Source organism: Canis lupus, chromosome 10, assembly GCF_003254725.2.
Source record: "Canis lupus dingo isolate Sandy chromosome 10, ASM325472v2, whole genome shotgun sequence".
In the NCBI taxonomy this organism is placed as follows: Eukaryota; Metazoa; Chordata; class Mammalia; order Carnivora; family Canidae; genus Canis; species Canis lupus.
The window spans coordinates 68,448,983-68,475,018 of NC_064252.1; the positions used below are offsets into that span (position 1 = coordinate 68,448,983).

Here is a 26,036-nt window from a genome sequence, read left to right on the forward strand (position 1 = left end):
TGCAACTTTGTTCAATGACTGAATGAACTTGAAATAAATCTGACTACCAAAGAAAAAAGTAGTGATTCTAACCTCAGCTTTAATTCCAGACAGCCATGTTTCTTGGATACATTTGAAACAGTTACTGAACCTACTCGTCTATTTGAAGTTGTTATTATTTCTATGATTGTAGTTTTCAATAAGAAGGCAGGATAATCTTCTGAGGCAGGAAAGAAAAATTGAAAACCTTGTGCCTTATCATTTGAAAATTACAGTGTTTTATTCCAGCAGAACTTCTTGTAGACCTTTGCATATACAGGTGACATATTCATGAAAAAGGGGTATTGCAGGCATTGATAAAAGTATGAATTTTTTAAATTAATTTTGTTGAGATAAGAGTATCTATCTGGAGAAAGAAAATTGGAACTTTATTTCACACCATAGTCAAGAACTGGATTCTAGATGAATCCTAGAACTAAATGTGAAAGGAAAAAAAAAAAAACAATAAAGCTTTAGAGATGTGTATAAGAACATTATTTCCTGATCGCAGACTAGGAATGATTTTCTAGAACAAGATATAAAAAGCAAGAACTAATATGGAAAGCTTTTAAGTATTTGACTACATTAAAATTAAGATTTTTTTTTTTTACACATCAGTAGACACTATTAAGAGAGTGAAGATAAGCTACAGAGAGAGAAAAAAAATTGCAGCCACATAACACATAACAGAATACAGGAAGAGGACTTACGAATTGCTATTGTTTTCTCCTAGTGACATGTACCGGTTTTTTGTCCAAAAGGAAATCTAAATGGTGAATAAAATCATGAAGAAATACGCAGTATCATTATTAATTAGGGAAATTTCTCTCTCTCTCTCTCTCTCACACACACACACACACCCTTGAAGTAACTAATTCCTTGCTCCCATTTATTTATTCAACAAATATTCTCCAAAGAATCATCAAATGCCAAGTACTGATGAAACAATGTTGAGTGAGATTACTTGTAGAACAAATGTGTATCTCTGTCTCTATCTTTTTTTTAAAAGATTTTATTTATTTATTCATAAGAGACACAGAGAGAGGGGCAGAGACACAGGCAGCGGGAGAAGCAGGCTCCACGCAAGGAGCCCGATGTGGGTCTCAATCCCGGGACTCCAGGATCACACCCTGGGCCAAAGGCAGGTGCTGAACCACTGAGCCACCCAGGTGTCCCTCTGTCTCTATTTTTTTTTAAGATAAAATAGCCTTTCAGAGCTCATGGCACAATGGCCATGTGCCTTTTCATCTTGAGGGAACTTTTAGGGAACATTTCAGGGAACTTTTATAATACAGAATTGTATACATTATCCTCAAGTGGGGGAAATGCAGATCAAGTGAAGCCATAACTCATTTTCAAGTCTTGGCCAATACTGTTTTCTCTGTACTTCCCTCTCTTCCACCTGCTACCTCTGCTCCTAGATTATTTGGAAGTAAACCCTTGGTAGTGTAGCTTCTCATCCCATTTTATTCATAGGTATTTTAGGGTATATCACTAAAAGATAAAGGCTTTCTAAAAATATACTACAACCATTATTAAAAAATATATAATTTAGATCCTGTCAGGTATCCCAATTTACTTATAGTCTCATTTTCTTTTTCTTTTCTCCAATTTTTTTCTTTTTTTTCACATATCTTTTCTTTGAATTAGGATCCAGTTAAGGTCCATGTACGGGCAAAAGGTGGCCATGTTTCTTAAGTTATTTAATCAATAGGTTCCTCTTCATTTTTTTTCCCTTGCAATATATTTGTTGAAGAAAGCTGACCATTTGTTCTGAGGAGTGTCTGACTGTCTGGATTTTGCTGACTGCATTACCGAATTGTCATTCATTATGTTCCCCTGTATCTCCTAATGATTGGTAGTTAGATCTAGTGACCTGATCAGATATCAGTTCTAAAAATTTTAAAAGTTATCTGGTCCATCATGTCCCTTTTAGTCTCTAAAATGCTTCTTGTTGTAAAGTCTACTTAGTCTAATATTTACACGTTTTGGGATTGCTCTAGGCATACGATTATTATTTATAATTTAGTTTCATTGTGATCATAAAACACTTTTTAGAATTTAAAACTTATTGAGATTTGATTTTGGTCCAGCTAGATGGTCTATGTTTGTTGAACGTATTATGTGCACAGAAATATCTGTGATTTGGGGGAATAGGGTTTTGTAACTGTCAATTTGGGCAAATAGTGTTGTTCATGTATTCATTGTCTTTGCTGATTTTTTATGTAATTCTATTACTGAGAAAAGGATGTGAGAATCTCCACTGTAATCGTAGGTTTGTTTATTTCTTCTCTTAATTGTCAGTTTTTCTTAATGCACCAACTGCGGTCTGTTGTCAGTGGAAAAGCCATAAAAATGGGAAACTCACTCAAAGCTGCTCCCTTTTTTCCCTACATTGACTCCCTTCTGGCTTCTGCCTGCTTTTGGTAGCTATCCCTTTCCTTAAGATTATTGTTTTTATATTTTTAACAGAGTGTAATTGTTACCTGTAGGAGGTTTGGTCTGATGATATCCTCTGTGATTACCAGGAAAAGAACTATTTTGTGTGATGTAGTACAGCTTCCCCAGCCTTCACTGGTTAGTATTGTGTGATAATATTTTTCATTCTTCTTTTTTCAACCTCTGTCCTTATGTTTATTTATTTATTTTATTTTATTTTTTTAAGATTTTATTTATTCATTCATGAGAGACACACACACACACACAGAGGCAGAGACACAGGCAGAGGGAGATGCAGGCTCCATGCAGGGAGCCTGCTGCAGGACTTGATCCCAGGACTCCAGGATCACACCCTTAGCCGAAGGCAGGCGCTAAACCACTGAGCCACCCAGGGATCCCCTGTTCTTATGTTTAAACTATGTCTCTTACAAATGGCATATAATTGGTTCACTGTTTTCATTTTTAACCCAGCTGGATAGTCTGCTTTTCTGGTACATTGTGTAGTCCAATATATTTAGCATAATTGCTGATCTTTTTAAGTTTAATTTTGCCATTTTGCTATGTGTTTTCTATTTGCCCCCTATATTCATGTTCCCTTATTCTTTTTCTGACCTCTTTTTTTTTTTTGAAGATTTTTTTTTTCTTTATTCATTCATGAGAGACACAGAGAGAGAGAGGCAGAGACACAGGCAGAGGGAGAAGCAGGCTTCATGCAGGAAGCCTGATGGGGGACTCGATCCCGGGACTCCAAGATCACACCCTGGGCCAAAGGCAGGCGCTATACCGCTGAGCCACCCAGGCATCCCATTCTTTTGGATTGACCAAGGGTCTTTCATTCCATTTTTTCTCTTCCATTAACTGTTTAATTATATATTCTTTTTTCCCCAGTAGTTATATTTGATATTAATAGGCATCAGTGACTTATTACGCAGTCTACCATTACACATCTACCATGCAGTTGGTTCTTTTACCACTTCTGAAATAGAACAGTAATGCTTTGTTGGTTTAAGTCCATTTACTTTGTCTTCTGCTTTTTTCAAAAAATATTGCATCATTTATTTTTACCTCCACACATGTTAAGTTGTAAAGGCATTGCTATTATTTTCTTAAATTTTAAGCATCAGCATTTTTTATATTTACTGACATATTTATCATTTTGAATGGCTTTCTGAAGCTTTATCCTTTAATCTGGGATCATTTTCTTAGTCTTAGGAACTTCTTTTAGCATTTCTTTAGTGAAAATCTTATGGGAAAGGATTCTGTCAAATTTTGTGTGCCTGAGTATGTTCTGATTGATGGATTGATTGATGGCTCTTTTCACTGGGTATAGAATTCTAGCCTGGCACCTTTGCTTTTTTTCCATCAACTTGAGGGTGTTCTATCAACTCCTTCATCCATAGTTTCTGATGAAAGTTACTTGTTTGTCTTATTGTTGCTTTGAAATGAACATGCTTTTCCTTTGGTCATTTTAAAGATTTTTATCATTGCTTTTTTTTGGTGTTTTTGTTTGTTTGTTTGTTTGTTTTTAATAAGCTACCCTCAACGTGGAGCTCAAACTCATGACCCCAACATTAAGAGTCTCATCATCTACCCACCGAGCCAGCTAGGCTCCCCTTGTTGCTTTTACTTTCATGTGTTTAGGTATGATTTTTTTTGACATTCATCTTGTTTGGGGTTCACTGAGCTTTTTTGCAGGTTGCTGTCTTTGTTAGTTTGAAGAAATTGCTTAGCTGTTATCTCATCCCTTGGATATTGTTCTGCCCCACTCTGTGTCTTCCCTCATTTCTCCACTCCAATTAACCATATCGAGTCTTTTGACTCCATCCCATATGTCTCTTACACATTATTTTATTCTTTCCATTTTTTTTTTTGCCTCTGTGCTTCAGATTGGATATTTGTTGTTGCTTATCTTAGAGTTTAGTAATTCTCTCTTCTCATGTGTCTAGACCACTAATGAACCTACCCAAAGACTTTATAATTTCGGATGCTGTATTTTATGCATGTTCTCTTCCATCAGTCGGGCTACCTCACCCCCCACTTCCCTATTTGGCAGATAGGAGCTAGTCATCTCTGTCCAGTCAGAGATTTGGATAAGTAATACCTAGGTTGATATCTTAAGAAAACTCGGTCTGCCTTTGGTTTATCCATGCTCATTGGGCATGACACGTCTAGATTGTTGACAGAAAAGCAGGTCTCTGTTCTCTCAGCTCTGAAACTTCCCTTAGAAATTCTGAGCTTAGCCAAGTAGGCTATCACCTGTGCAGCCTAAAATCTGGCAGATTTCTTGAGGGGAGACTAATTATGTTTGTTGTAGATCCTTTCTCCCTAGTGGGACTTCATCTCTGAAACATGACATGAATTAGAGATTTCATTCTACCATTTTGAGTTTCAGATGCAGTCCTTAAACCTCTCATACTTCCCTGGAATTCAGCAAATATTTCTTAGAAAAAAATCAGCCTGGTGTTTTGGGGTTCTTTTAGTTTTCAGATTGTCATGACAACCCCATGAGACCATGAAAAGCTCTACAAGTTTCTCTTTTCCTCAACTAGAGTTCCTCTAGATGACTCAAATCTTATTCTTCAGCCCCCACCAATTGGCAAAGACAACCAGAGAAGAAAAGAGCCAGTGATTGTCAGCTAACCTAGGAAGGGCTTTTTCTCTGTGGAATTTTAGATATTCCAAAATTCTCATTGCTCTCACAGTTCTGTCATAAAAACAATTTTTACAGTTTATCAGGCTTTTTTTCCGGGTTGTTAAGAATATTGGCCTGCCATGATGCCTTATGACCTTCTCAGAAGCAAAATCCAAATGTGCCTATTCTTGAGAAGAATAAACGTAAAATACAAAACCTTCCTAAGAATAATCAAATGTCAAATACTGTCAAAAGTAACATCAAAAATCACTGCCTCAATGTCATCAGTCTCTCTAAGAGACGTCAGAGCAGCAGTAGGCAAGAGAAATTATTCCAATACCAGTGACCCACATATGCTAATAGAAACTTTCAGATCTGTATCTAAATATGTTTATATATACATAGAGTGTATTTTTTTCATTGCTGAGCTACTTGGTGTCTTGGTTCAAATTGGAAATAAAATCTGAAGATTTTTTTTCCCTTGTTAATTTTAATTACAGTTCAGACAGATTCTGGGAGAACATTAGGTATGATCCCTTACTCTGACTACTATTTTACAAATAAAGGTTAAGTGAGCTGCCTAAGACTCCAAAGCCAGTGAAATCAAAACTAAGTCTCTTCCCTCCTCCATTCCAGCATTTCTCTGTGGCAGGCCCGACTCCACCATTATTATTCATGGCTTTCTTTTTCTTTTTCTTTTTTTTTAAGATTTTATTATTTATTTATATATTAGAGAGGGAGAGAGTACACAAGCAGGGAAGAGGGGCAGAAGTAGAAAGAGAAGCAGACTCATTGCTGAGCAGGAAAGCCCAATGCAGGGCTCCACCCCAGGACCTTGAGATCATGACCAGAGCCAAAAGCAGATGCTTAATCAACTGAACCACCCAGGCACTCCTATCATGGCTTTCTAAAGTATTAACAGTATTTGTTTTTTATTCAAATGACAAAGTAATATTTTAGAGTTAGGAAAAAAAGATCTCCAGATAAGGTACTGTGATTGAAGAAATTGTGAATTTTTCAGATCATCAAAATAATAAACCCTGGTTGTGGAAGCATGATACATGTTTTTATATATCCTTTCTTGTCACATTCTTATTACTATTTAGGCAAAAAACATGATCTAGTAGGTATGTCATTGATTATAACATCACTTTAGTTTTAGCAGTTTACTCTGTAATAATCTTGATTTGCAAGAATATATCATTTTTAAAGGAGATTTTATTTATTTATTTATTTTTTTGAGAGAGAGCAAGTGAGAGAGGGAATGAGCACAAGTGGGGGGAAGCAGGAGGCAGAGGGAGAAAAGCAGGCTCCCCACTGAGCAAGGAGCTGATGCCAGGCCCCAGCCTAGGACTCCAGGATCATGACCTGAGCTGAAGGCAGACACTTAACTGACTGATCCACTCAGGCACCCAAAAATATATATTATTTTTAAGCCACGTACTGTTTAGTGCTGTTAAATATTATTAAAGAAGGCAAGTAATACAAAGAAACTTTATTTAACACTTCATGAAGTAAATGGTCTCGGGATCCCTGGGTGGCGCAGCGGTTTGGCGCCTGCCTTTGGCCCAGGGTGCGATCCTGGAGACCCGGGATCGAATCCCACGTCAGGCTCCCGGTGCATGGAGCCTGCTTCTCCCTCTTCCTGTGTCTCTGCCTCTCTCTCTCTCTCTCTGTGTGACTATCATAAATAAATAAAAATTTATTTTAAAAAAATGAAGTAAATGGTCTCTGTTCAGAGAACTGCAGAATGCGTTGGAAGGTGGGAAACTAAGGATAATGAATAAAGAGCAAGGAAGACAAAAACAGAAAATATCTGATTAGCCGAGGCCACATAGCCTTATTTGAGGTGAGAAGAAAGAGGAAGAAGTATAGAGCCCAGAACTGGTATGGCATTTGGGGACTGGCAGACTGGATATATTATGTTTCTGGTCAAGTGGAACATTGATAGGGACATCAAAGTCATCAAAGTGTTGGTTTGCTTACATGGCACCCCAGGAGGAATGACTATCATGGGGCCAGGTTTTTATTTCCGCAGTGCTAGAATATAAGCATACTGTATCAGAATGATAAAATGTTCTAATTTGGCTTGCTTAAAAGCAAGATTTTCTGTAAATGCATGCTAGATTTTTCCTATAGCCACAGAAGAAAAATATTGGTGTCTCACAGATCATAAAATAACCCACAAAAATCAGCCAGAAATGATTATATTTACAAAAGTAAATACATATATTCCAAAAGTAGAGCAATGATAAGCCTGTTTTCCATGATGGTTGACAACATTTGGAAGGGAGATGAAGTTTATGATTGAAACATTTTTGTTTGCTTTTTATATTTGAAGATTTGCCTTCACAAGACAAATTCTCAAGTAAAAACGGTCTCTCAAGTGAAATACTAAGTTGTTTTTTTGCTTGTTTTTTGGTTTTTTTGGTTTCCAGTTTTACCTTCTAATCCCTTGAATGTGCAATTTAGTTTCTCTTTTTGAAATATATAGGTGATCTCAACCCTGTACAGTACACTAAATAATCTGTCTTGTACTGTGTCAACCACCTGAACTTACATGATACTGTATTTTATTTCCAAGTATTGCCATCTGTAGTCGAAGTTCTTATAACAATAAAGCAAATATGAAAACACCAGCGTATACATATATGGATATAGTTCATTTTCAGCCATCCCATCCCATGAGTAAGACAAACAATATGAATCATATATTAAAAATGTGTACTATAGTAAAAATAAAGATTCTAAGGCCCATATAAGAGATTGATGTTTAAAAAAGATACTTAATCACTAAATTGTATTCTTATCTAGACTACAGGCATTACTAAAATTTCCTCTGACATTATACTTTTTTAAGCCTCACAAAATTAAATCAACCCGGAAAAATGGTAATATGAAAGAATTAATGTTGTCATTTTAAGTGTGTTGCCCATTTAATAAATCTGATTTATTCCTTTTGTGCCTTACGCCATAGTCTGTCAGAGGACTTTGTCAGTTTAATGTGTTTGATTAGCTTAAGGTACTTGTGTGAATTAGAACATTAGATACTTAATGTCTAATATAACCAGTGATTGCCGCGCCTGCCTCTGACTCATTCACTTCCTCTGGTGTGTAATTGGATTTTATGCAGTGCATTACTCCTGTTCTTGTTTGTTAAATTGGGCACTAACCTTGGAATATATGTACACTGAAACGAATAGAATCCATCATCAACCAGTTTAGTGTGAAAATGTAAAGTTAAACTCACATACATTGCCTCAGACTTAAAATTTTAAGGCAGATATGAATTATGCAAATGAAAGTATTAGTACCTTGGTGTTTTTTGGAAGCCAATGACCTACTTTATATTTTTTTAATTATAATACTTTCTAAGAGGGATGACGTAAGGAAGTATATTATCAATTATAAGTGCTCTCACTGTAATGAATTTGCAACATGATCTGTATAGTTGAAAGAACACAGTGTTTTGCAACAAGCATAATTCATTTTTAAAAAAATCTATTTGATAGTAAGTAAATTCATTATCTTTTGTTATTTACTGATCCAAATTTATATCTATGATCTAAAATTTTTTGCTATTTCCTCTTTTTTTAATTTATATTTTTTATTTAGAGAGAGAGAGAGCACGTACAGTTGCACATGAGCAGGGACAGAGGGGCAGAGGGAGAGGGACAGAAAATCCCAACAGACTCCATGCCCAGCTCAGAGCCCGACGTGGGGCTCAGTCTCAGGACCCTGAGATGATAAACTGAGCCAAGGCCGAGTTGGTCACTCAATCGACTAAGCCACCCAGGCACCTCTCCTCTTTTATTTTTGAAAAATGTTCCAAATTACTGCAATATTGTCTTAATTGATCATATGTACAGGTGTATGCTTCAAACCAGAAGATACTGGTTTTTTGGAGCTGCTTCATAAAAATTAGGAATGTATGTTTAGCATAAATCCATATTATTTTATTTAAGGCAAAATAAATAGGTTTCATTTTTTTAAATTTATTTTTTAGAAGCACACTATAATAGTTAATTTTATTTGTTCAAGGGCTCATATTGCAACCATTGAACCAAGCATGGGCTTTGATTCTGTGAGCCCAGATTCCCATATTTAGGAAGATAAAAGCAAACTATGATCCATGTATATGAATGAAAAACTAAAGGCTCACAGTTAATCCCATTGTAATTTTAAATTTCTACAGCCTAGAAGCTGGAAGTCACAGATCTTTTAGGTCTTTCTGGATGTCCCACAAGGTATCTGTACTTTTCTTTTTTGTTTTGTTTTGTTTTTTTATCTGTACTTTTCTTGAGCTGAGCAACCTCATCATCCTTCAGCTTCTGGTTGATCACACTGGTTAAGCCCCGAGCATTCAGGATACACGGGAGGCTCAGGAAGACTTTGTTCTCAATGCCACACATCCCCTTCACCATCGTTGACACTGAATGAATCCTGGATGGATGTTTCAACATGGATTCAGTGAGATCAGCCACACTTAATCTAATTGCCCCGTTGGTATATCCTTATAGCTTGATGACTTCACAGGTACTTTCAACCACCATCTTATGCACATCCTTCCAATTTTCACTGTCATCGTCTGTTCCTATTTCTGGATTCATTTCTTGAAGAGAAACACCTGCCACATTCACTCCACTCCACATAGCCACACTTGAGTCCCCATGTTCTCCCAAAATCCAACAGCTGAGTGTTCCAGGGTCCTGCACTTAGTAGTGGGGATATCAGGAGTACAGAGTGATTTATTCATGTCCACGGAGCCAGACCGGTTAGGTTCCTGGCCTGCTCTTCCTTAGTCTTCTTTGCTGCCTCCTCTTCTTTTTCCCTACCTGTGATTATCACAGAGCCACAGGGTTCAGTTCCCTGAGTAGAGGCACTTCTGTATTCTGTTCTTACTCCTGAGGGCACTGATTGAATTTAATGACTCCAGACGCATATGCTTGGTTATAAAATAGGTAGTTCAAACTTATTACATCCGAAACAGAACTCTGGATTTTTATCATGAAAACGACTCTTCCCCAAGGTTTCTCCACCTGTCTAAATGACTTTACCATTCACACAGTGTTTATGCTCCAAACCTACAAGCAGCCTTGATTTCTTCCCTTTTCTTCATATCACTCAGTCCCATCAGCGGTTCTTGCCATTTCAACCTTGAAAATAATTAGGATCCTGACCACTTCTCTCTTCCCCTCCCTCTGCCATTTTAGTCCTAACCACTACCCCTTACCTTTAAAGTACTGCAATAGCTTCTTAACGGAGACCTTGGTTTCTCCTCTTGCCCTCCAGTGGTTCATTTTCCATAAGCAACCAGAGTAATTCTCTAAAAGTAAGTCGTATCATGTTTTCTTACTCAAAATCTCCCAATACTTTCCTACAAAACTCTTGACCATAGTTTACAAGGCCTTTTCTGACCTCATTTCCTACTGTTTTCTCATTCATTCTCTTTGAGCTATTCAAATCTGCATTTGAATGTTTTTCCAAATACCTTAGCTTGTTTCCCATAGAGCCTTAGCAAATTTATAGACATTTCTATTTCCTCTTCCTGGAGTATTCTTCCTTCAGATAAATATTTATTCAAGTGCCATTGTCATTAAGATCAGAATTTTTTTTTTAGAAAATGTATATTTTAATATATAACAGCTTCTACAATGCTGGTGTGGTTATGGCTGTAAAATTTTATGTTTAGAAACCAAAGATTTAAAAAAAAAACAAAGATTACCATTAATAATTAATAGTAATGCAAAAGAAAAAAACAGACAACAATTCAGAAAGGATTTTGAGGCCTGCTAAGTTACAGAAAATGCCATTTGTGAAAAAGATGGATGTAAATCTTTTATGAATGAAGCCTGAGTATTTCCATTCATTATTAGGAAAAAGTCCTGAGCAGAATTTCACATTATCCTTGAAAGTTATTTCAAATGCTCATATGCCCCCCAAGGGCTGCACAAAATTACCACTTAGCCTTAACCCAGGGTTATATGAAAAAGACATTGTGCCTTGTTATAAAATGACTGATTTTTGAAGATGAGATACGCATAGGTGAATGTTAGAAAATATTCCATAAATATGTGAAGTAGGAGGGGGAATATATTCAATCATAATAATATGTATCATTGAAAACAAAATTCAGCTCTTTAATATTAATTGGCAGTTACTTTCACTGGCACACCGAGTTTCCAAACATTGTTGGTTATCTTAAAGTAAAATTAATTTCTGTTTCTATAAAAATAGCTGACACGTGGAATATACTTAATAGCCTACAAGTGTTTATACATATTACTTGATTTAACCCTTGGAACAACCCTGTGTGAGCCAAGCAGTATGGCAACTTGGTTTATAGGATTTTCTGAGAATCACACGACCAGCAAAAGTTTGAATTCATAATCAGCTCTTCTGATCCTGAAACCACCCTTCCATGGCAATGCCGGTGATCCCGAGTTCATCCAGCCAGACGAGAACAGGTCCAAAACACAGTGGCATCTATCTGTCTTAAGCATTTGTGAAGGACTCCATGTTCCTGTGTTCCTTGCATGATTGACTGAGTAGAGTAAGCGTTTGATGATGCAGACCCGTCAAGATCTCAGGAACCTGATTGCAGTGGAGTCTGCTTAATATGATTGTTACATTTTCATGGTTTCCTGGGGAAGTTATAGGAATTGTCAGTGGCAGGAAATACTAACATGTTTTAGTCTTGGGTTTGTATAAAAAGATTCAGTTAGTACTTTGATTATTAACTTTGTAAGTGTGAAGGCAAAGCGATTTCAGCACATTGACATTCTTTTCAACCTAATGAGAATAGGCATTCTCTGGCATATTCCCAGTAGAAAAACTGCCTTTCAGAGGCTAGGCTTCTGAAAACATCAGGATCCATGGAATAGGATTACCATAAAAATATTAAGTGTTAATGTGAACTCAAAAACACTTATTATCAGTCTAGAAATTACTAGAAGCTGCTTTTTTATACTCTGACCAATGAGAATTTTAAACTTGAGTTTGTACTGCAAATAGTTCTTTCAAATTGCTTTCAATAGTTATTTTAAGAAATAATAGTAAAGTCAGCAAAGACAAGTTTCTTTTTCTCTTATTAAGTAGGAAAATACAAAATATTCCATCATTTTCTAAACTCAAAAACCTAATTAAATTTTTTTCCTTGAAAAAAATCTACATTTTAGTAGATAAATTTGTTAAAACTACAGATGAATGCTTCCTTGTGAAAGGTGCTATAAAAGATATTAAAAGGTACAAGAAAAACTCCATGGAGATAATACACGTGCGTGCGTGCGGACACACACACACACACACACACACACACACACACTTCTGTTGAAAATTTAGATGACAATATAAGAAATTACGTAGTGAGTACCAAATGATAGATACAGACAAGATATCCTAGACCTATGTGCCAGCGATGATCAGAATTCTCTTCCTGAAGGAGGTATGATTTGAACTTAGGCAGAATATGGTAGGAAGAGCTTTTCAATAAATTTTTTCTTAATTATTAAAGGCAAAGTGAAGAAAGTTAAGACTGCTTGGAACCTGAAAAAATATGTATATATGTAGTGAAGGAGAAAAAGATTTTAAATCTTAAAAAGACTGTAAATAGTAATAAAAATAACAACAATGGGACATCTGTATAGAATTGCTAACACTTGTAGAATCTCAGCAAAATTACATGGAATTTCAGTGTACTAATCCTGCTAATATTTAGTAGGTTTGGTTTATGTTTTTGTTTTTTTTTTCCAAAACAAAAAGCTACCAGTGTATTTAGTTTTCATACTCAGTACAAAAAAAGATTTTTGAAAGGCTACCAAAAACAATCTCAAATGACCAACAGCTGTCTTCTAGGTTATTGATGAAGATGAACTTTGGTATTAATGTCCCTCGTGTTTGCATTCCTCCTCCCTGACATGTCCAGCATTAATTGCATTTTAATGAAGACTGAATTAAACAGGTCCGTGAGCTGTGCCTGCGTGTTCCATCTTCCCACAAATCATCACTGCAGCTCTGTTCATTTGCACCTCCCTTTGCCACGTTTAAGTTGTCCAGTTTATTTTTCCCAACTTGGAAGTTTCTCTTCCAATAAAAGGTCAGATTTGGGTTAATGATCCCAAATACACAATCTTCTTTAGAATCCTTTTTCCATTTTTCAAAACTGATGAGTTATGACCCTTAATTAACTGTGTGGTTGAAGCCTTGTACGGTGTTTCATGCTGACAGTATAGGAAGAGTGATCCCCCAAAAAGAAGAGATATTAGCAATGAGAAATGTCACACCTGATTACAGAACCTGACATGTAATTAGTGCCCTATGACTATTTATTGAACCAATGATGGATGTGTCAATGGCCAGCATTAATTACTTACAACCTAGCACGCCTGTCGGTTAAGGATGTGCTCTGTATTCTTCATGAATCCTCACAGTAGCTTCGTATGAGCCGTGCACCTGAGCACATACCTATTGTTGGTGTGCACCCCGCTCTCCCGTGTTAGTCCCTCGAGAGAGAGGGGCCCATCACGTGGGTCATGATCGACCAGTAACTGCTTTGGATTTTTGCTGCCCGGGCAGGTCTGGATTATCTGGAAAATGTCTTGTATGTGTAGCGTGTACCCCAACATTAACTAATAAAATAATAAAAGAGATCTTAAGCACATATAATCAAAAATAGGTATCCAAACAATAGTTTGTTGGTTTTTTTTTTTTTTTTTACTTTGGAATATTTCGTGTAAATTTCTCCCTGCAAATTGACTCTGCTGTTTTCTCTTAACAGTTTGGGATCTTCGGAGACATGACTTAAATGCTTTTGTCTTGGATTTAAGAAGAACCTTAAAAATCTTTTTAGACATTACAAACACATGCAGGCACACACATTTGATATTTTGTGTTCTATATTTCATATATGATATATTGTATTTTTATAGAGGTGGTTTATGGCATTGACAGTTGAGAAATACAGTATGTTATATTTTGGGGATATGATATATTGTACTTTGTCTCAGGCTGTTTTTCTCTAGTAAGTCAGGAGGAAAAAACTTTTGTTTGGTTCACCAGTATATCTCTGCATCTAGAAATATGCCTGGCATGTAATAGGCACTTAATAAATGTAATTAAAAAGCTAATGCTTTATACAGTACTATAGTTAGCAACAACAACAAAAGCAAGTGCTTTTCAGTAAGAGACTTATTGGGACCTTAATTTTATTTGTAGGTAAGTGAGTGTTTAGTTTAATCTTTGTTCTAGTTTAAATAGTTTTACTAATTTTTAGTGATTAGAAAACTAGATCTTATTTTTGCTTTCTCTCTCCCCCCCTTTTTTTTTTTTAGGAAGAATCCCCAGCACAAGATAGAATACAGACATAGTACACTTCCGGGTAAGCAATTCTACTTCAGGAAACAAAATGAAACCTTCAAATGATTCTCTTGTTCAACCTAGATACAATTTCCAGTTATGTGAATTTTTTAAATCTCTGCTTCTATGAATTTGCTGATTTTAATGATTTTTCTTAGATTAGAAAAAAGTGGTAATTTTTTTTAAATGCCAAATGTTTTCTGTAATCATTGCACAACCATATGTATTTATCCTTATATCTTTTAGAATTCTTTCACTGGCCAGTTCCTGAAAAAAAAAAAATCTCAAACAACCTAAGTGATAATGAGAACTTATTGACCTATTTAAGTGAAAAATCCAGAAGAAGGGATGGATTTAGACAAGATTTACTGCTTTGGCTCATTAGTAATGTCAGTAATGTCACCAAGGACCCAATTTTCTTCCATCATTCTGTCTTTAGAGGGGTCATTACCACCCTAAGACTGGCTCCTCTCCCCACGAAAGGACTATATGCATCCTTATCAGTACCTGTGTTTGCATCTAAGGAGAGAGAGGGGATGAATAACTTTAGCTCTCATTATTCCTAGGAAAAATAGATGAAAAAAAAATTTTTTTTTACTAGTTTAGATCACATTCTTACTCTTGGATGAATCACTAAGACCACTGATTAGTTTACACCACCCCTGGATCTAGGGTAGGGTCACCTTCAGAACCACAGGGAAAGGGAAGGAGGGAGGACAGATGGCAGAGAAGCGACCATCAAATGTCCTTGAGCCCGAGGCTCAGCCACCGCGATCTCCCTCCTCTTCCCCCTGCTTCCTAACCTTTTAACAAATGCTGGCTCCTCCATATCATCTATATAATGCAGAGGCCAATTTGGCACACAGTATTTCTGCTCACAGACTAAAGTGCGAATCCTGCAGGCTGCCCCCCCCCCCCCCCCCCGCCGCGTGCCCTTGTCTGCGCATAAACAGCCCCCGCGGAACCAACGGGCAACAACCAGGAAGAGAATTCCACTCGAAGTTTCTCATTGAAACACACTTTGAAGCTTTAGTACTTCAGACACAACTCATTTTATCTGAGCTAATGGTTGAATAAAGGGCCAGAGCTAGGGTGGTCACCACGAGAATGGAAGGATAGGATTAGATACAGTGGGATTTTGAAGGAAAAATCAGATTTGCCAACTAATTGGTTTGGGAGCTGGGATGACATAAAAGGAAAGGAAACAGTGATCACTCAGAATTATAATTCAACTTATCAGGAGGCTGGGGATGATATTTACATACCGTGGAGATCAAGAAGAACTGGGCAGGCGGGGAGTCTTGTTTTTGTTTTTCAGTGTAAATGTTGAGTGTGAAGTCGGTTCAGTAGCTACACAGTAAGACAATACAATTTAATATAGTGCCAATGTTACAAAAACCACATGAAACGCTTACTATTTAGCTTCTGATTTGTAACACTCCTAAAAGATTTCCTTCTCCAGAATTCTTCCACACATGTAACAATTTATAGAGTGTATTTTGTTTTTTGTAGATTTGACTACTGTCATCTATCAAGCTTCTTGTATATCTGATTGATTTAAAATTTCACTAACTTTCCACACTTTTTTTAAAGAGTGCTGTGCTTTTGGCATAAGCTGCTAAATGCAAGAGTAACCAATGCCAGGAAACTTTTATACTTTCTTAGCTACCTTACCTGTTAACAGCATTTAAAGAAATCATCATCAGCATTTAATTATCTGATTATCAGAGTTGTTCTGGCTTTTATTATTATGTGATATGTATTATTCTAGGCTATCGATACCATCCATGGCTGAAAATTTAGCTATCTACAATAGCTATTTTAATATTCCTCTAGTTCTGCAATTATTTGCACACATTTGCTTATATATACTTTTCTTCCAGCAGTAGAACCCATAGTTCTAGAAAGCTATTATAGAAATTAATGGAACTTAAATAAGATTCTGCAAACTGCTGCTTAGTGTGGGGAAAGCGGAGAGATTTGGGGATACGAAAAAGGCAAGTGCAGTGGGATCTAAAAAGAGAAATAAACTTCATGTAAATAGAGTCGATCAGAATAGACAAGCTGCTTTTCCAAGGCTAAATTATGAATACACAACTCATGGCTTGGTGCATGAGAAAGATGAGTATTTAGTAGTAAAATGAAGTATTTAAAAAAGTGTTTATTCTTATGGTGTGTAGTAGATTTTCATCTTTAGAATATTGGGCCAAAAGTTTTTTGACTTAATGAGAATTACTATCCTAATTAGTCCTCAGATTTACTGGAAAAGAAAGGAAAATAAAGTCTAAAGTTATTGATGTTAAGCTGTAAATCTGCTATGAGGCATCTCTTAGATGTCATCTGAGGTGACAGGCTTAGATCCTGACACCAGAAACCTATTTTGAAAAATCAGCAATTTGGAGTGATCTTTTCTCTCTGCAAAAACCAGCATGTCTTCCAATGTACATTTGACATTTTGTACTCTTCACTAGCTCTTCAGACTTATGTTCTTGGGGTAAGAATTGACAGTGAAATTTTAAACTGTGAAGGAAAGTTTAGATACAAATTTAGGAATTATTCTGATATTGCACATTCCTCTACATGAAAAGTAAGAAATCACCACCTAACATCAAATAATTAATCTCATATTGTTTTAAACACGTTTCAAGAGTTTGTTACTTTTCTAAGCGTGATTATTTTCCATCACAGAAGTCCAGTGTTATCCATCAGTTTTTAAAAACAAGTGACAGCCTATTTCTCCTGTGCTGCTGCATGCAGTCAAGCTGTCAGTACATTCCCTACATTTCATATGACTTCACTGACTTGTAGAGAAAATGAAGATTCTTACTTTGGCCTTAAAATTAGAACTTCGGAGTCAGAAAGGATTTTTGAAGTAATTTAATCAACATCCTTTGACTCATAGATAAAAGCATAAATTCCATTAAGCCATTAAGTTAAGTGACTTGTTCATTGTTTATGGGCTTGTTTATGACCCAGATCTTTGGGCTTCTACTCCCCAGTCTGTCTGTCTTCTTTCTCTTAAACCGCAGCTGCTTTTTAAAGAGACTTTTTGTTGGATGAGGGGAATGGGCAACCCCATAAGAACAGCAATAACTAGCAGCGAGAAACTCCCGGGTGAAGATAGAGAAAAAAAATTAATTTCATGTGAGCTCACCTGGATTTGGAAGAAAGAAGCTCACTTCTGATCTTCTTAGACACACTTAAGACTTGTATTTCAGGGGCGCCTGGGTGGTTCAGTTGGGTAAGCAACAGACTCTTGATTTCTACACAGGTCATGATTTCGGGCTCGTGAGATCCAGCTCCACAGCAGGCTCCTCATCAACTCTGTGCTGGACATGGAGCCTACTTAAGATTTCTCCCTCTCCCTCTGCCCCACTCCACTTTGGGTACTCTCCCACCAAAAAATTACTCCCCCTGCCAAAAAATTATATTTCAAATCAGCCAGTCATTATATAAGCGAATGTTATACATAAGCACTTATTTTTTCAAAAATGCATAATGCTCTTTAATTCTGTGGAAATCTATTGGACGTCATAACTACAAAAAAAACCATAAAAATTATGTTTTGTTATTGAGTAAAAATATTAAACAGCTCCTGCTATGTCCCCTGTTATTATTTTTGCCCTTTAATAAGCTTTTCACCAACCATGACATTCTCTGTATGATACTGGAGCCTTGGCTTGGGATAGTCTGCGATGCGACGCCTCATGAGTGTTGCCTGGTTCTCCAACCAGCCAGCTTCCTTGCATGAGAAGCTTTCTTTGAGAATTTTATAAAGCAGACAGTTTTTAGGAAGGTTTATGTGAACTTTACTACTTTCGTCACTTTTAATCCAGATATTTATACTGTATGTTTCAGCTTGCCCAGTTAGAGACTACCTGTGTGGGGCTTTTTTGTTTTGTTTTGTTTTGTTTTGAAGAAAGCTTTCAGTGTTCTTTAGTTCCCTTTTGCATAAAAACTTATTTTGTGGCAAAGACAGGCATTTTATTCCTAAGTTAAGTGCTAGCCATATTTAGTTCAGAACCTTACTTCCTGAGTTTATTCCCATGATTCAGGAAATCATGTAATAATTCAGATCGACAAGTGTACTCATTCAAAGCACTTTCCAAATAAGTAAAGTTTCACTAACTGCATGCCCCATTACACTGAAAGACAGAAACTATTATTTTGCTAAAAGCACCTTCAGCAATTAAAAAACAAAACAAAACAAAAGCCTAAACTTCCTTCTCCCTGGCATTTACATTGTGGAATATTTAAAGTTACTAATTGAATTTGCTAAACAGGATCCATTGTAATGGATTCCAGAGGGATAGTCACAGGTCCATATCTAATACCCTGTTAAGTGTGGGAGCAGTGCTGCTAACAAAGGACAAAGGCCTGACTTTGCCTTTGTCATGAATTGGCTCTTCGGGTGCTTCTACTTAAAGCACAAAATACCTGTTCATGTGAAGTGAGATGGATGAAATTTGGCCACCAGCTGCATGGAGTTCTGTTATGGATTCCGCTTTTTGTAGATTCCGAACCTCCTATTTAAAGGAATATGAATGTGATGTTTATATAAATGGGGATTTGATATAAATGATTTTTTGAGGGAACAAATAACAAATAACATGACCTTATTGCTCAAGAAATGAGCCTGGGGCGGCCGGGGTGGCTCAGCAGTTTAGCGCCGGCTTCAGCCCAGGGCGTGATCCTGGAGACCCGGGATCGAGGCCCCTGTCGGGCTCCCTGCATGGAGCCTGCTTCTCCCCCTGCCTGTGTCTCTGCCTCCCTCTCTCTCTGCATCTCTAATGAATAAATAAATAAAATCTTAAAGAAAAGAAAAGAAATGAGCCTGCCCAGTAAGTTGCTAAAGACTTCCAGGGTTCATTGAGGCTTAAAGCCCCTTCAGTTAGGTTTTAGATAAATGTCTTTAATATAATTCATTATATTGACAGTCAAGCTAAGTGATTAAAAGCCGGGGTGCGGTTAAGCATCTGCCTTCAGCTCAGGTCATTATCCCAGGGTCCTGGCTTGGAGCCCCATTTCACACTCCCTGCTGAGGGGGGAGCCTGGTTCTTCCTCTCCCACTCCCCTTGCCTGTGTGCTCTCTCTCTCTCTCTCTAATGAATACATGAAAAGTCTTTTTAAAATGTAGGTTATAATAAGGGTTTCTGTAAAACTAAAGGTATTCAGTTGATGTGCAATTTGTTGATTTGTTCAACTGTTCATATATTTAACAAATATATATCTTAAGTGTCTTCTGTGTGTTAGGCATTGTAGGAGCTGAGGAGATAATAGAGGCAACGCCTCACTCTTGTAGAATTTCACAAAGGTGGGTGCATGTAAACAGCTGTGTGATGTCATGTATGATAACTGCTAAGAAGAAAAAGTTGTGTAAGAGGACAGATGGCAGGGGTGTGTGTGGTGAGGGACAGATGCCATTTCAGATAGGATCGTGAAAGGACTCTGATAATTTGACACGAGGGCCGAGGCTTGAAGGGGAGAGCAAGACAGGCGATTATCCGAGGGAAGACGGTACCAGCCAGGGGGAACAGTGACTCCAGAGCCCTCGAGATGATCCAAGGCTGCTTATACTATTCAAGGAGCAGTAGAAAAAGAGTAGAATTGAAACAAAGAGAATAAGCAAGGAGTAGCAGATGAGATCAGAAAAGCTGGCGGTGGGCCAGTTGTATAGGGTCTAAGAGGCCACGACCTACAAGTAAGACCTTGAGATTTTTTTTTTAAAATATTTTATTTATTTATTTAGGATAGTCACAGAATGAGAGAGAGAGAGGCAGAGACACAGGCAGAGGGAGAAGCAGGCTCCATGCACCGGGAGCCCGACGTGGGATTCGATCCCGGGTCTCCAGGATCGCGCCCTGGGCCAAAGGCAGGCGCCAAACCGCTGTGCCACCCAGGGATCCCAAGACCTTGAGATTTAATTCAGACTGAGGTAGAAAGCTATTGAAAGGTTTGGCTTCTCTGTGGAGAACAGACAAGAGTGGAAGCAAGAAACTAGTTAGTAAACATTGGAATTGACTGAAAAAAGACGATGGCATGGGGACCAGAGAATGGAGATCTAGTGAGAAGTGGCAGATAGATTTTGATGGCAGAGCCAATAGGATCTCTGGACATCCTGGATATGGAGTGTTCAGGGGGAGGCTATTCAAGGACGGCTCCAAGATTCTTGGAAGGTTGGAGAAATCACATGCTCAAGAGTGATAAGAGAATGACCAGATTGGGTGAAGCACCTCAAGAGTTGTGTTCTGGAAATATTATGTTTCAGAGCCTGTGCATTGTGCACTGAGTAGGCCGTGAGACAGAGGAGTCTGGAATTCGGGTGGTGGTCAGGGCTGAGGCTATCCGTTTGGGAATTCAGGATAGAAGACTGGACTGTGTTAGAGAAGAGGTCCCAGCCAGAAACTTGAACACTCCAAAACCTAGAGGTTGGGCGGATGAGGAGGAGCCAGCAAAAGGCCCTGAGAAGGAAGAGCCAGATAAGCAGGAGGAGAACCTGAAGTTTTTTAATTCAGCTTTATGGATGTTGCTCTTGTAAATCTGCTAGGGTAATTTCTGAATCTGAAAGGACACGCTTCACTGCGATGTCACTAGGTACGTATAGGAGGTATGTCCAGAGCAGAATGCCCAGGAGCAGAGATGGTGATGGGCTTTCCTCCTCCCTCCTTTGCCATCTGCAAACTACCCTTGAAATGTTCTTTTAAATGTTCCCCATCCTGAAAATTATATGGGAAATTGAGATTAGCTAGACATAACACATGCCCTTAGGATGCTTACAGGGATAAGAAATGTCTACAAGTAAATACAATGCTAATTTCCCCTAAGGCACTGATGTGCTGCTCACGCTAATAAGAACTGTGCACATCCTATGTAGCCTTCCTGGCCTGGGCCACCGAGGAACCCAGGGGGAAACCTGAGGCTCAGTTTCTAATAATCATGGTAAAACCGAAGGTTGACATGTTTACATTCTGGTTTTTATGTTATCTTAGTTCCTACTTTTATTCGTTTGTTTTGTTTTGTTTTGTTTTGTTTTTTATGACCACATTATTATAAGCTGTCTCAAGTCCTCTCTGGAAATGAATGGCGATACTAAGAAAGATGTAAATATCTGGGCTGTGGGAGTTAAGAGGACAGATAAATTATCTTATTTTTTTGTCATCCGACTTTTTTTCCTTCTCAAATTTCTTGAGTTTCATTTAAGTCACATCTATCTATTGTGAGCATTTTAGGAGGAAGTCAAGTAAAGCATACACAGAAGTACAAGTGGTAATTTTTTGACCCATACATGTGGTGTTGATCATAGGAATTGTCTCCTGCCATTCAGAGATTTCCAGATAGAGTCTTCCTCTTTCTTTCTTTCTTTCTTTCTTTCTTTCTTTCTTTCTTTCTTTCTTTCTTTCTTTCTTTCTTTCTTTCTTTTTCTTTCTTTCTTTCTTTCTTTCTTTCTTCTTTCTTTCTTTCTTTCTTTTTCTTTCTTTTCTTTCTTTCTTTTCTTTCTTTTCTTTTTTTCTTTCTTTTCTTTCTTTCTTCTTTTTCTTTCTTTTTAAGATTTTACTTATTTATTCATGAGAGACCCAGAGAGAGGGGCGGAGACACAGGCAGACACAGCTCCCCTGCGGGGAGACCGATGCTGGACTCGATCCCCAGGACCCCGGGGTCATGCCCTGAGCCAAAAGCAGACGCTCAACCACTGAGCTACCCAGGTGCCCCTAGATTGTGATGTTGTTAAGGAACCGTTATTAGGAATCTCACAGGACATTTTAATTTTAGGAGCCTCATGGTAGGAAAAGTTAGAATCAAATAAATGTTTTAAAAAAACAGAATTCTAACAGTATTTTTATCTGCCTTTCTAGAAATTTCTGGTGCTTAGTGTTGTCTTAAGTAAAATCAGTCCTCCTTGTCAGAGAAAGACATCGTGCAGTTCCATGTCCCTACGCCCGGGTTTGAGTGACGATTGATATGTTGTGTACCGAATTTTTTTTTTTTTTTTCTCCCAGTGAGAAGCACGTCAGATGAAGACGGCGATAACGGTGGGCAGCCCAATGAGTGCGGCCTCAAGGACAGCTTTGTCGGTGATGAGGAAGAGGACTATGAACCCACAGATGAAGATTCTGACTGGGAACCAGAACAAGAAGACCAGGAGCAGGAAGATGTAGAGGAGCTTTTAAAGGAAGCAAAAAAGTTCATGAAAAGGAAGAAGTAACTTTTTTCAGCGATGATATTTGGCTCACGTTTAGTCTTTACGGAAAAAAATCAGGAACTAAGGAAGCACTTAAGTGACCATTGTTTTCCTTCTTTTTATGGTCGTGACTTTGCTGTGGACTCTTCGCGAAGGAAACGCTGATACGTCGGCCCTCAGTGTAGCGGATGGAGTTTGTTTTTGTTGCCTTGCTTTTTCTGTCCTGTTTAAAGCATCTGGAAAGAGGAGGCAGAGAGTTAAAGAGAAATAAGTGATATTTTTCATATACTTTGTGTGTTGGGAATAAACAGAAAGCCATAGGTCGCACAAAGCTTTGGCCCTGATCCTTTTTTCCAAAGACCCTCGGTTCATGGACCGCGAGGCAAGCGGAAGCCGGCCCACCACGGCGCGGGCACGGAGCCTGCCTCCTTCCTTGCTATGAAGCAATTCTTCTGGCAGAACCAGGCTTTGGAAAATGACAGCCTGTTATTTTTCTAGTGCCCTGGATATGAGCTTTATGACCTCATTCACTACTTTTGTTCTTTGAAACTTGGGGAAATTATTATCAAATGGCTGCTGAGAATGTATTCAGCTGGACCGTAGAACTGTTCACCATATGCCGGGAATGTTGCCTTGTGCCTCACGTCGGTAATTTACTCTGTGTCTGAATTTAAAAGTAGGAAAGTCCAAAGGATTTGACACTTTATTTTTTCAAAACTAAAGTCCTGCGTAGTTATTTTAACTCCCTGTGTTCTGTCTCTACATTAAAAGATACAAAAATTATTTTTAACCGTAATTCTCAGATGCCGTTGGCTCTTTTGTCCTCAGATAAAGGCAGCAAGCTGTCTGCTAGTGTTCAAGATTCTGGGCTTTTATTTCAAGAAGAAACCCCTTATTCTCCAATTTTATGAAGTATATATCTCTGTTCTCAAACTACTTTAGGCCCCGTAATACTCTTCATTTTAGGTGACTTAGAATCTTTGAAATCCAGTTTAGAATCTTTCATAGCAGTTGGGTATGTGAGCGCCGCGGTAGGCATAGTATTGACGTCATAAATTGCTATGCCAAAAGTGTCCTTGCTAAACACTAATATTTTCTAAGACAACCTAGAAATTTATATCTTAAAAGGGCAAGACGGATTTATAATGGTTTTCTCAGTGTTTCTGAATGTCTTTCAGAGTTAATTGTGTAATATTAAAATCAGCTTAAGCTGCCCAAGACAAGATAAATATTTCTTTAGACCTATTATTCTGACTTTGCCTCTGTTATTTAGGAACTCATGTGTCCCTTCCAATGTCCCTTTAGTCTTGGGGCTCTACAGACCTCTGAACTTATTTTCATCCCTGCACCGACTTAATCCTTCGAGTGTTTTTTAGTCTGCTCATAGATATATCCTAAAAGAATTGAAAACATGTCCACACAAAAACATGTTTACAATGTCCACAGAGGCATTATTTATGATAGTCAAAAAGTGGGGGCACCAGGGTGGCCCAGTCGGTTAAGCATCTGACTCTTAATCCCAGCTCAGGCCTTGATCTCAGGGTGGTGAGTTCGAGCCCTGTGTTGGGTTCCACGCTGGGCACAGAGCCTACTAAAAAAAAATAAATATAAATAAAATTGGTATAATAGTCAAAAAGTGGAAACACCTAAATGCCCATCAGTTGATGAACAGATAAAATGTGGCGTGTCTCTACAATGGAATATTTTTTGGCTAAAAGAGCTGAAGGATTGATACATGCTGCAACACGGATAAACCTTGAAAGGACTGTGCTACGTGAAAGGAGCCAGCCACAAAAGGCCACGTATTATATGAACTAATTTGTATGAAATATCCAAAATAGGCAAATCCCATAGAAAGTAGATTAGTGGTTCCCAGTGCCGGGTGCAGGGGAGTGCCTGGAGGAGGTGGGCACAGGGGGTGACTGCTAATCGGTGTAGGGTGTCTCTGTGATCTGGAGTTAGTGGTGACGCTTGTACGGCTCTGTAAACGGAAACCCACTGGGCTCTACACTGTCAAAGGATGGGTTCTATGATCCGGGGAAGGCTGCTATAAAGAGAATGCAAAAGCGGACACTGGGCTTTCAGAAAGAAAAAAGCATTTAATCAGAGTACGTTCTTGGTGTAATGTGATAGCTTTTGTTGGGGCAGGGGGTACGTGGCTAGGGGCGGAGGGAGAGGAAGAATCCGAAGCAGGCTCCACAGCCAGCGCGGGGCCCAGGGTCACAACCCTGACGCCATGACCTGAGCAGAAATCAAGAGCCGGATGCTCAGCTGACCCAGCAGCCCTCGTGGTAGCTGCGTTTCAAGGAGGACTTGATGTGGACGGTCATCCCAAAGACACCTGAGTACAATGCGTGACCGGGTAGCGAAATTGGCCAGACTTCGCCCCTCGTAAGTGGACTGTATTCAGATCTGTGACTTAGAAAGTGGAGGGAAAACTGACGATATTAGGCCGTCAATGGGTGCAAGAGCAATGTTAACAGAAACTTGATTCTTTAAGTCCTTGCCGTCCTGGGCAGGGTGTAGGAGCCAACGCTCGCTCCCGTGGGGCTCACTGAATCTCTATCTCCGCTTTCTCCATCATGCCACGTTTTATCACATACACATTTCTCACCAATGTGCTTCATTCTGAAAGAATTTTTTTTTTTTTCTGACTTCTTGCAGGTAGCACGGGTGGTTTCTGGGACGTTGGGAAGCCGAGACATGAAGATCTTTCAGTGATGCCCAGACACTGAATTCTGTTTTTGCCCCAGGTTGAGGATGGCCTTGTCAGTACTCTCAGTCGGTTTCTTTCTTTGTTTCCCTTTCTTTCTTCTTAAGATTTTGTTTATTTCAGAGAGAGAGAGCATAGCCTGAGCAGTGGGGAGGGGTAGAGGGAGAAGCAGACTCCCCACCGAGCAGGAAGCCCAATGCGGGTCTCAATCCCAGGACCCCAAGATCATGGGCTGAGCTGAAGGCCGACACTCAACCAACTGACCCACCCGGGCGCTCTTGGTTTCTAGAACTGGAAGATCCTAGTGGACGTGAACATTCATGTAATGAAAGCAGAGAGATTGTGATCATAATTTTCCAGGATGGTGACGTGAAGCTGAGAATAAATGGACAGTGACTTTCTTCCAGTTCACGTGTGCAGAGTTCCGCGTCACCACCGCACGCACGTGCTGCATCCAGCCCCGCTCCGTGACACCACCCGCTTCCTTGTTCCCGTTCTTGAGCAGGAATTGGTGATCGGGGCTGTGTGTCTGTGTCCAAGCACATATTTTCCATCGGCAAACCAGACTTACAGAGCTCCTCTACGATAAATATTGAAGAAAAGGGGTGAAGACAAGTGACTGCTGACGTTATGGCGGGCTGTCCTAGTACAGTGCACATAATCTTATGGTCGCCCTAAGCCACCATGGTTGTGCTCCGTTC

At 38.6% G+C, this 26,036-nt stretch overlaps 1 protein-coding gene across 4 annotated transcripts in view; it reads left to right on the top strand.

Annotated features, from left to right (window-relative positions):
- The window catches only part of APLF (aprataxin and PNKP like factor), a 67,569-nt gene extending 44,151 nt beyond the window's left edge, over positions 1-23,418 (top strand). For 3 of the 4 annotated variants that reach the window (XM_025470098.3, XM_025470115.3, XM_025470099.3), the window contains 2 exons: positions 14,419-14,465; positions 22,441-23,418. In XM_025470098.3, the coding sequence (XP_025325883.1) occupies positions 14,419-14,465; positions 22,441-22,646 (253 nt within the window). In that variant the 3' untranslated portion in view covers positions 22,647-23,418. Of the gene's footprint in view, positions 1-9,284; positions 9,337-14,418; positions 14,466-22,440 lie in introns of all 4 variants that reach the window. The other variant, XM_035696001.2, reaches the window with a different exon arrangement.
- The last annotated feature ends 2,618 nt before the right edge of the window (positions 23,419-26,036 follow it).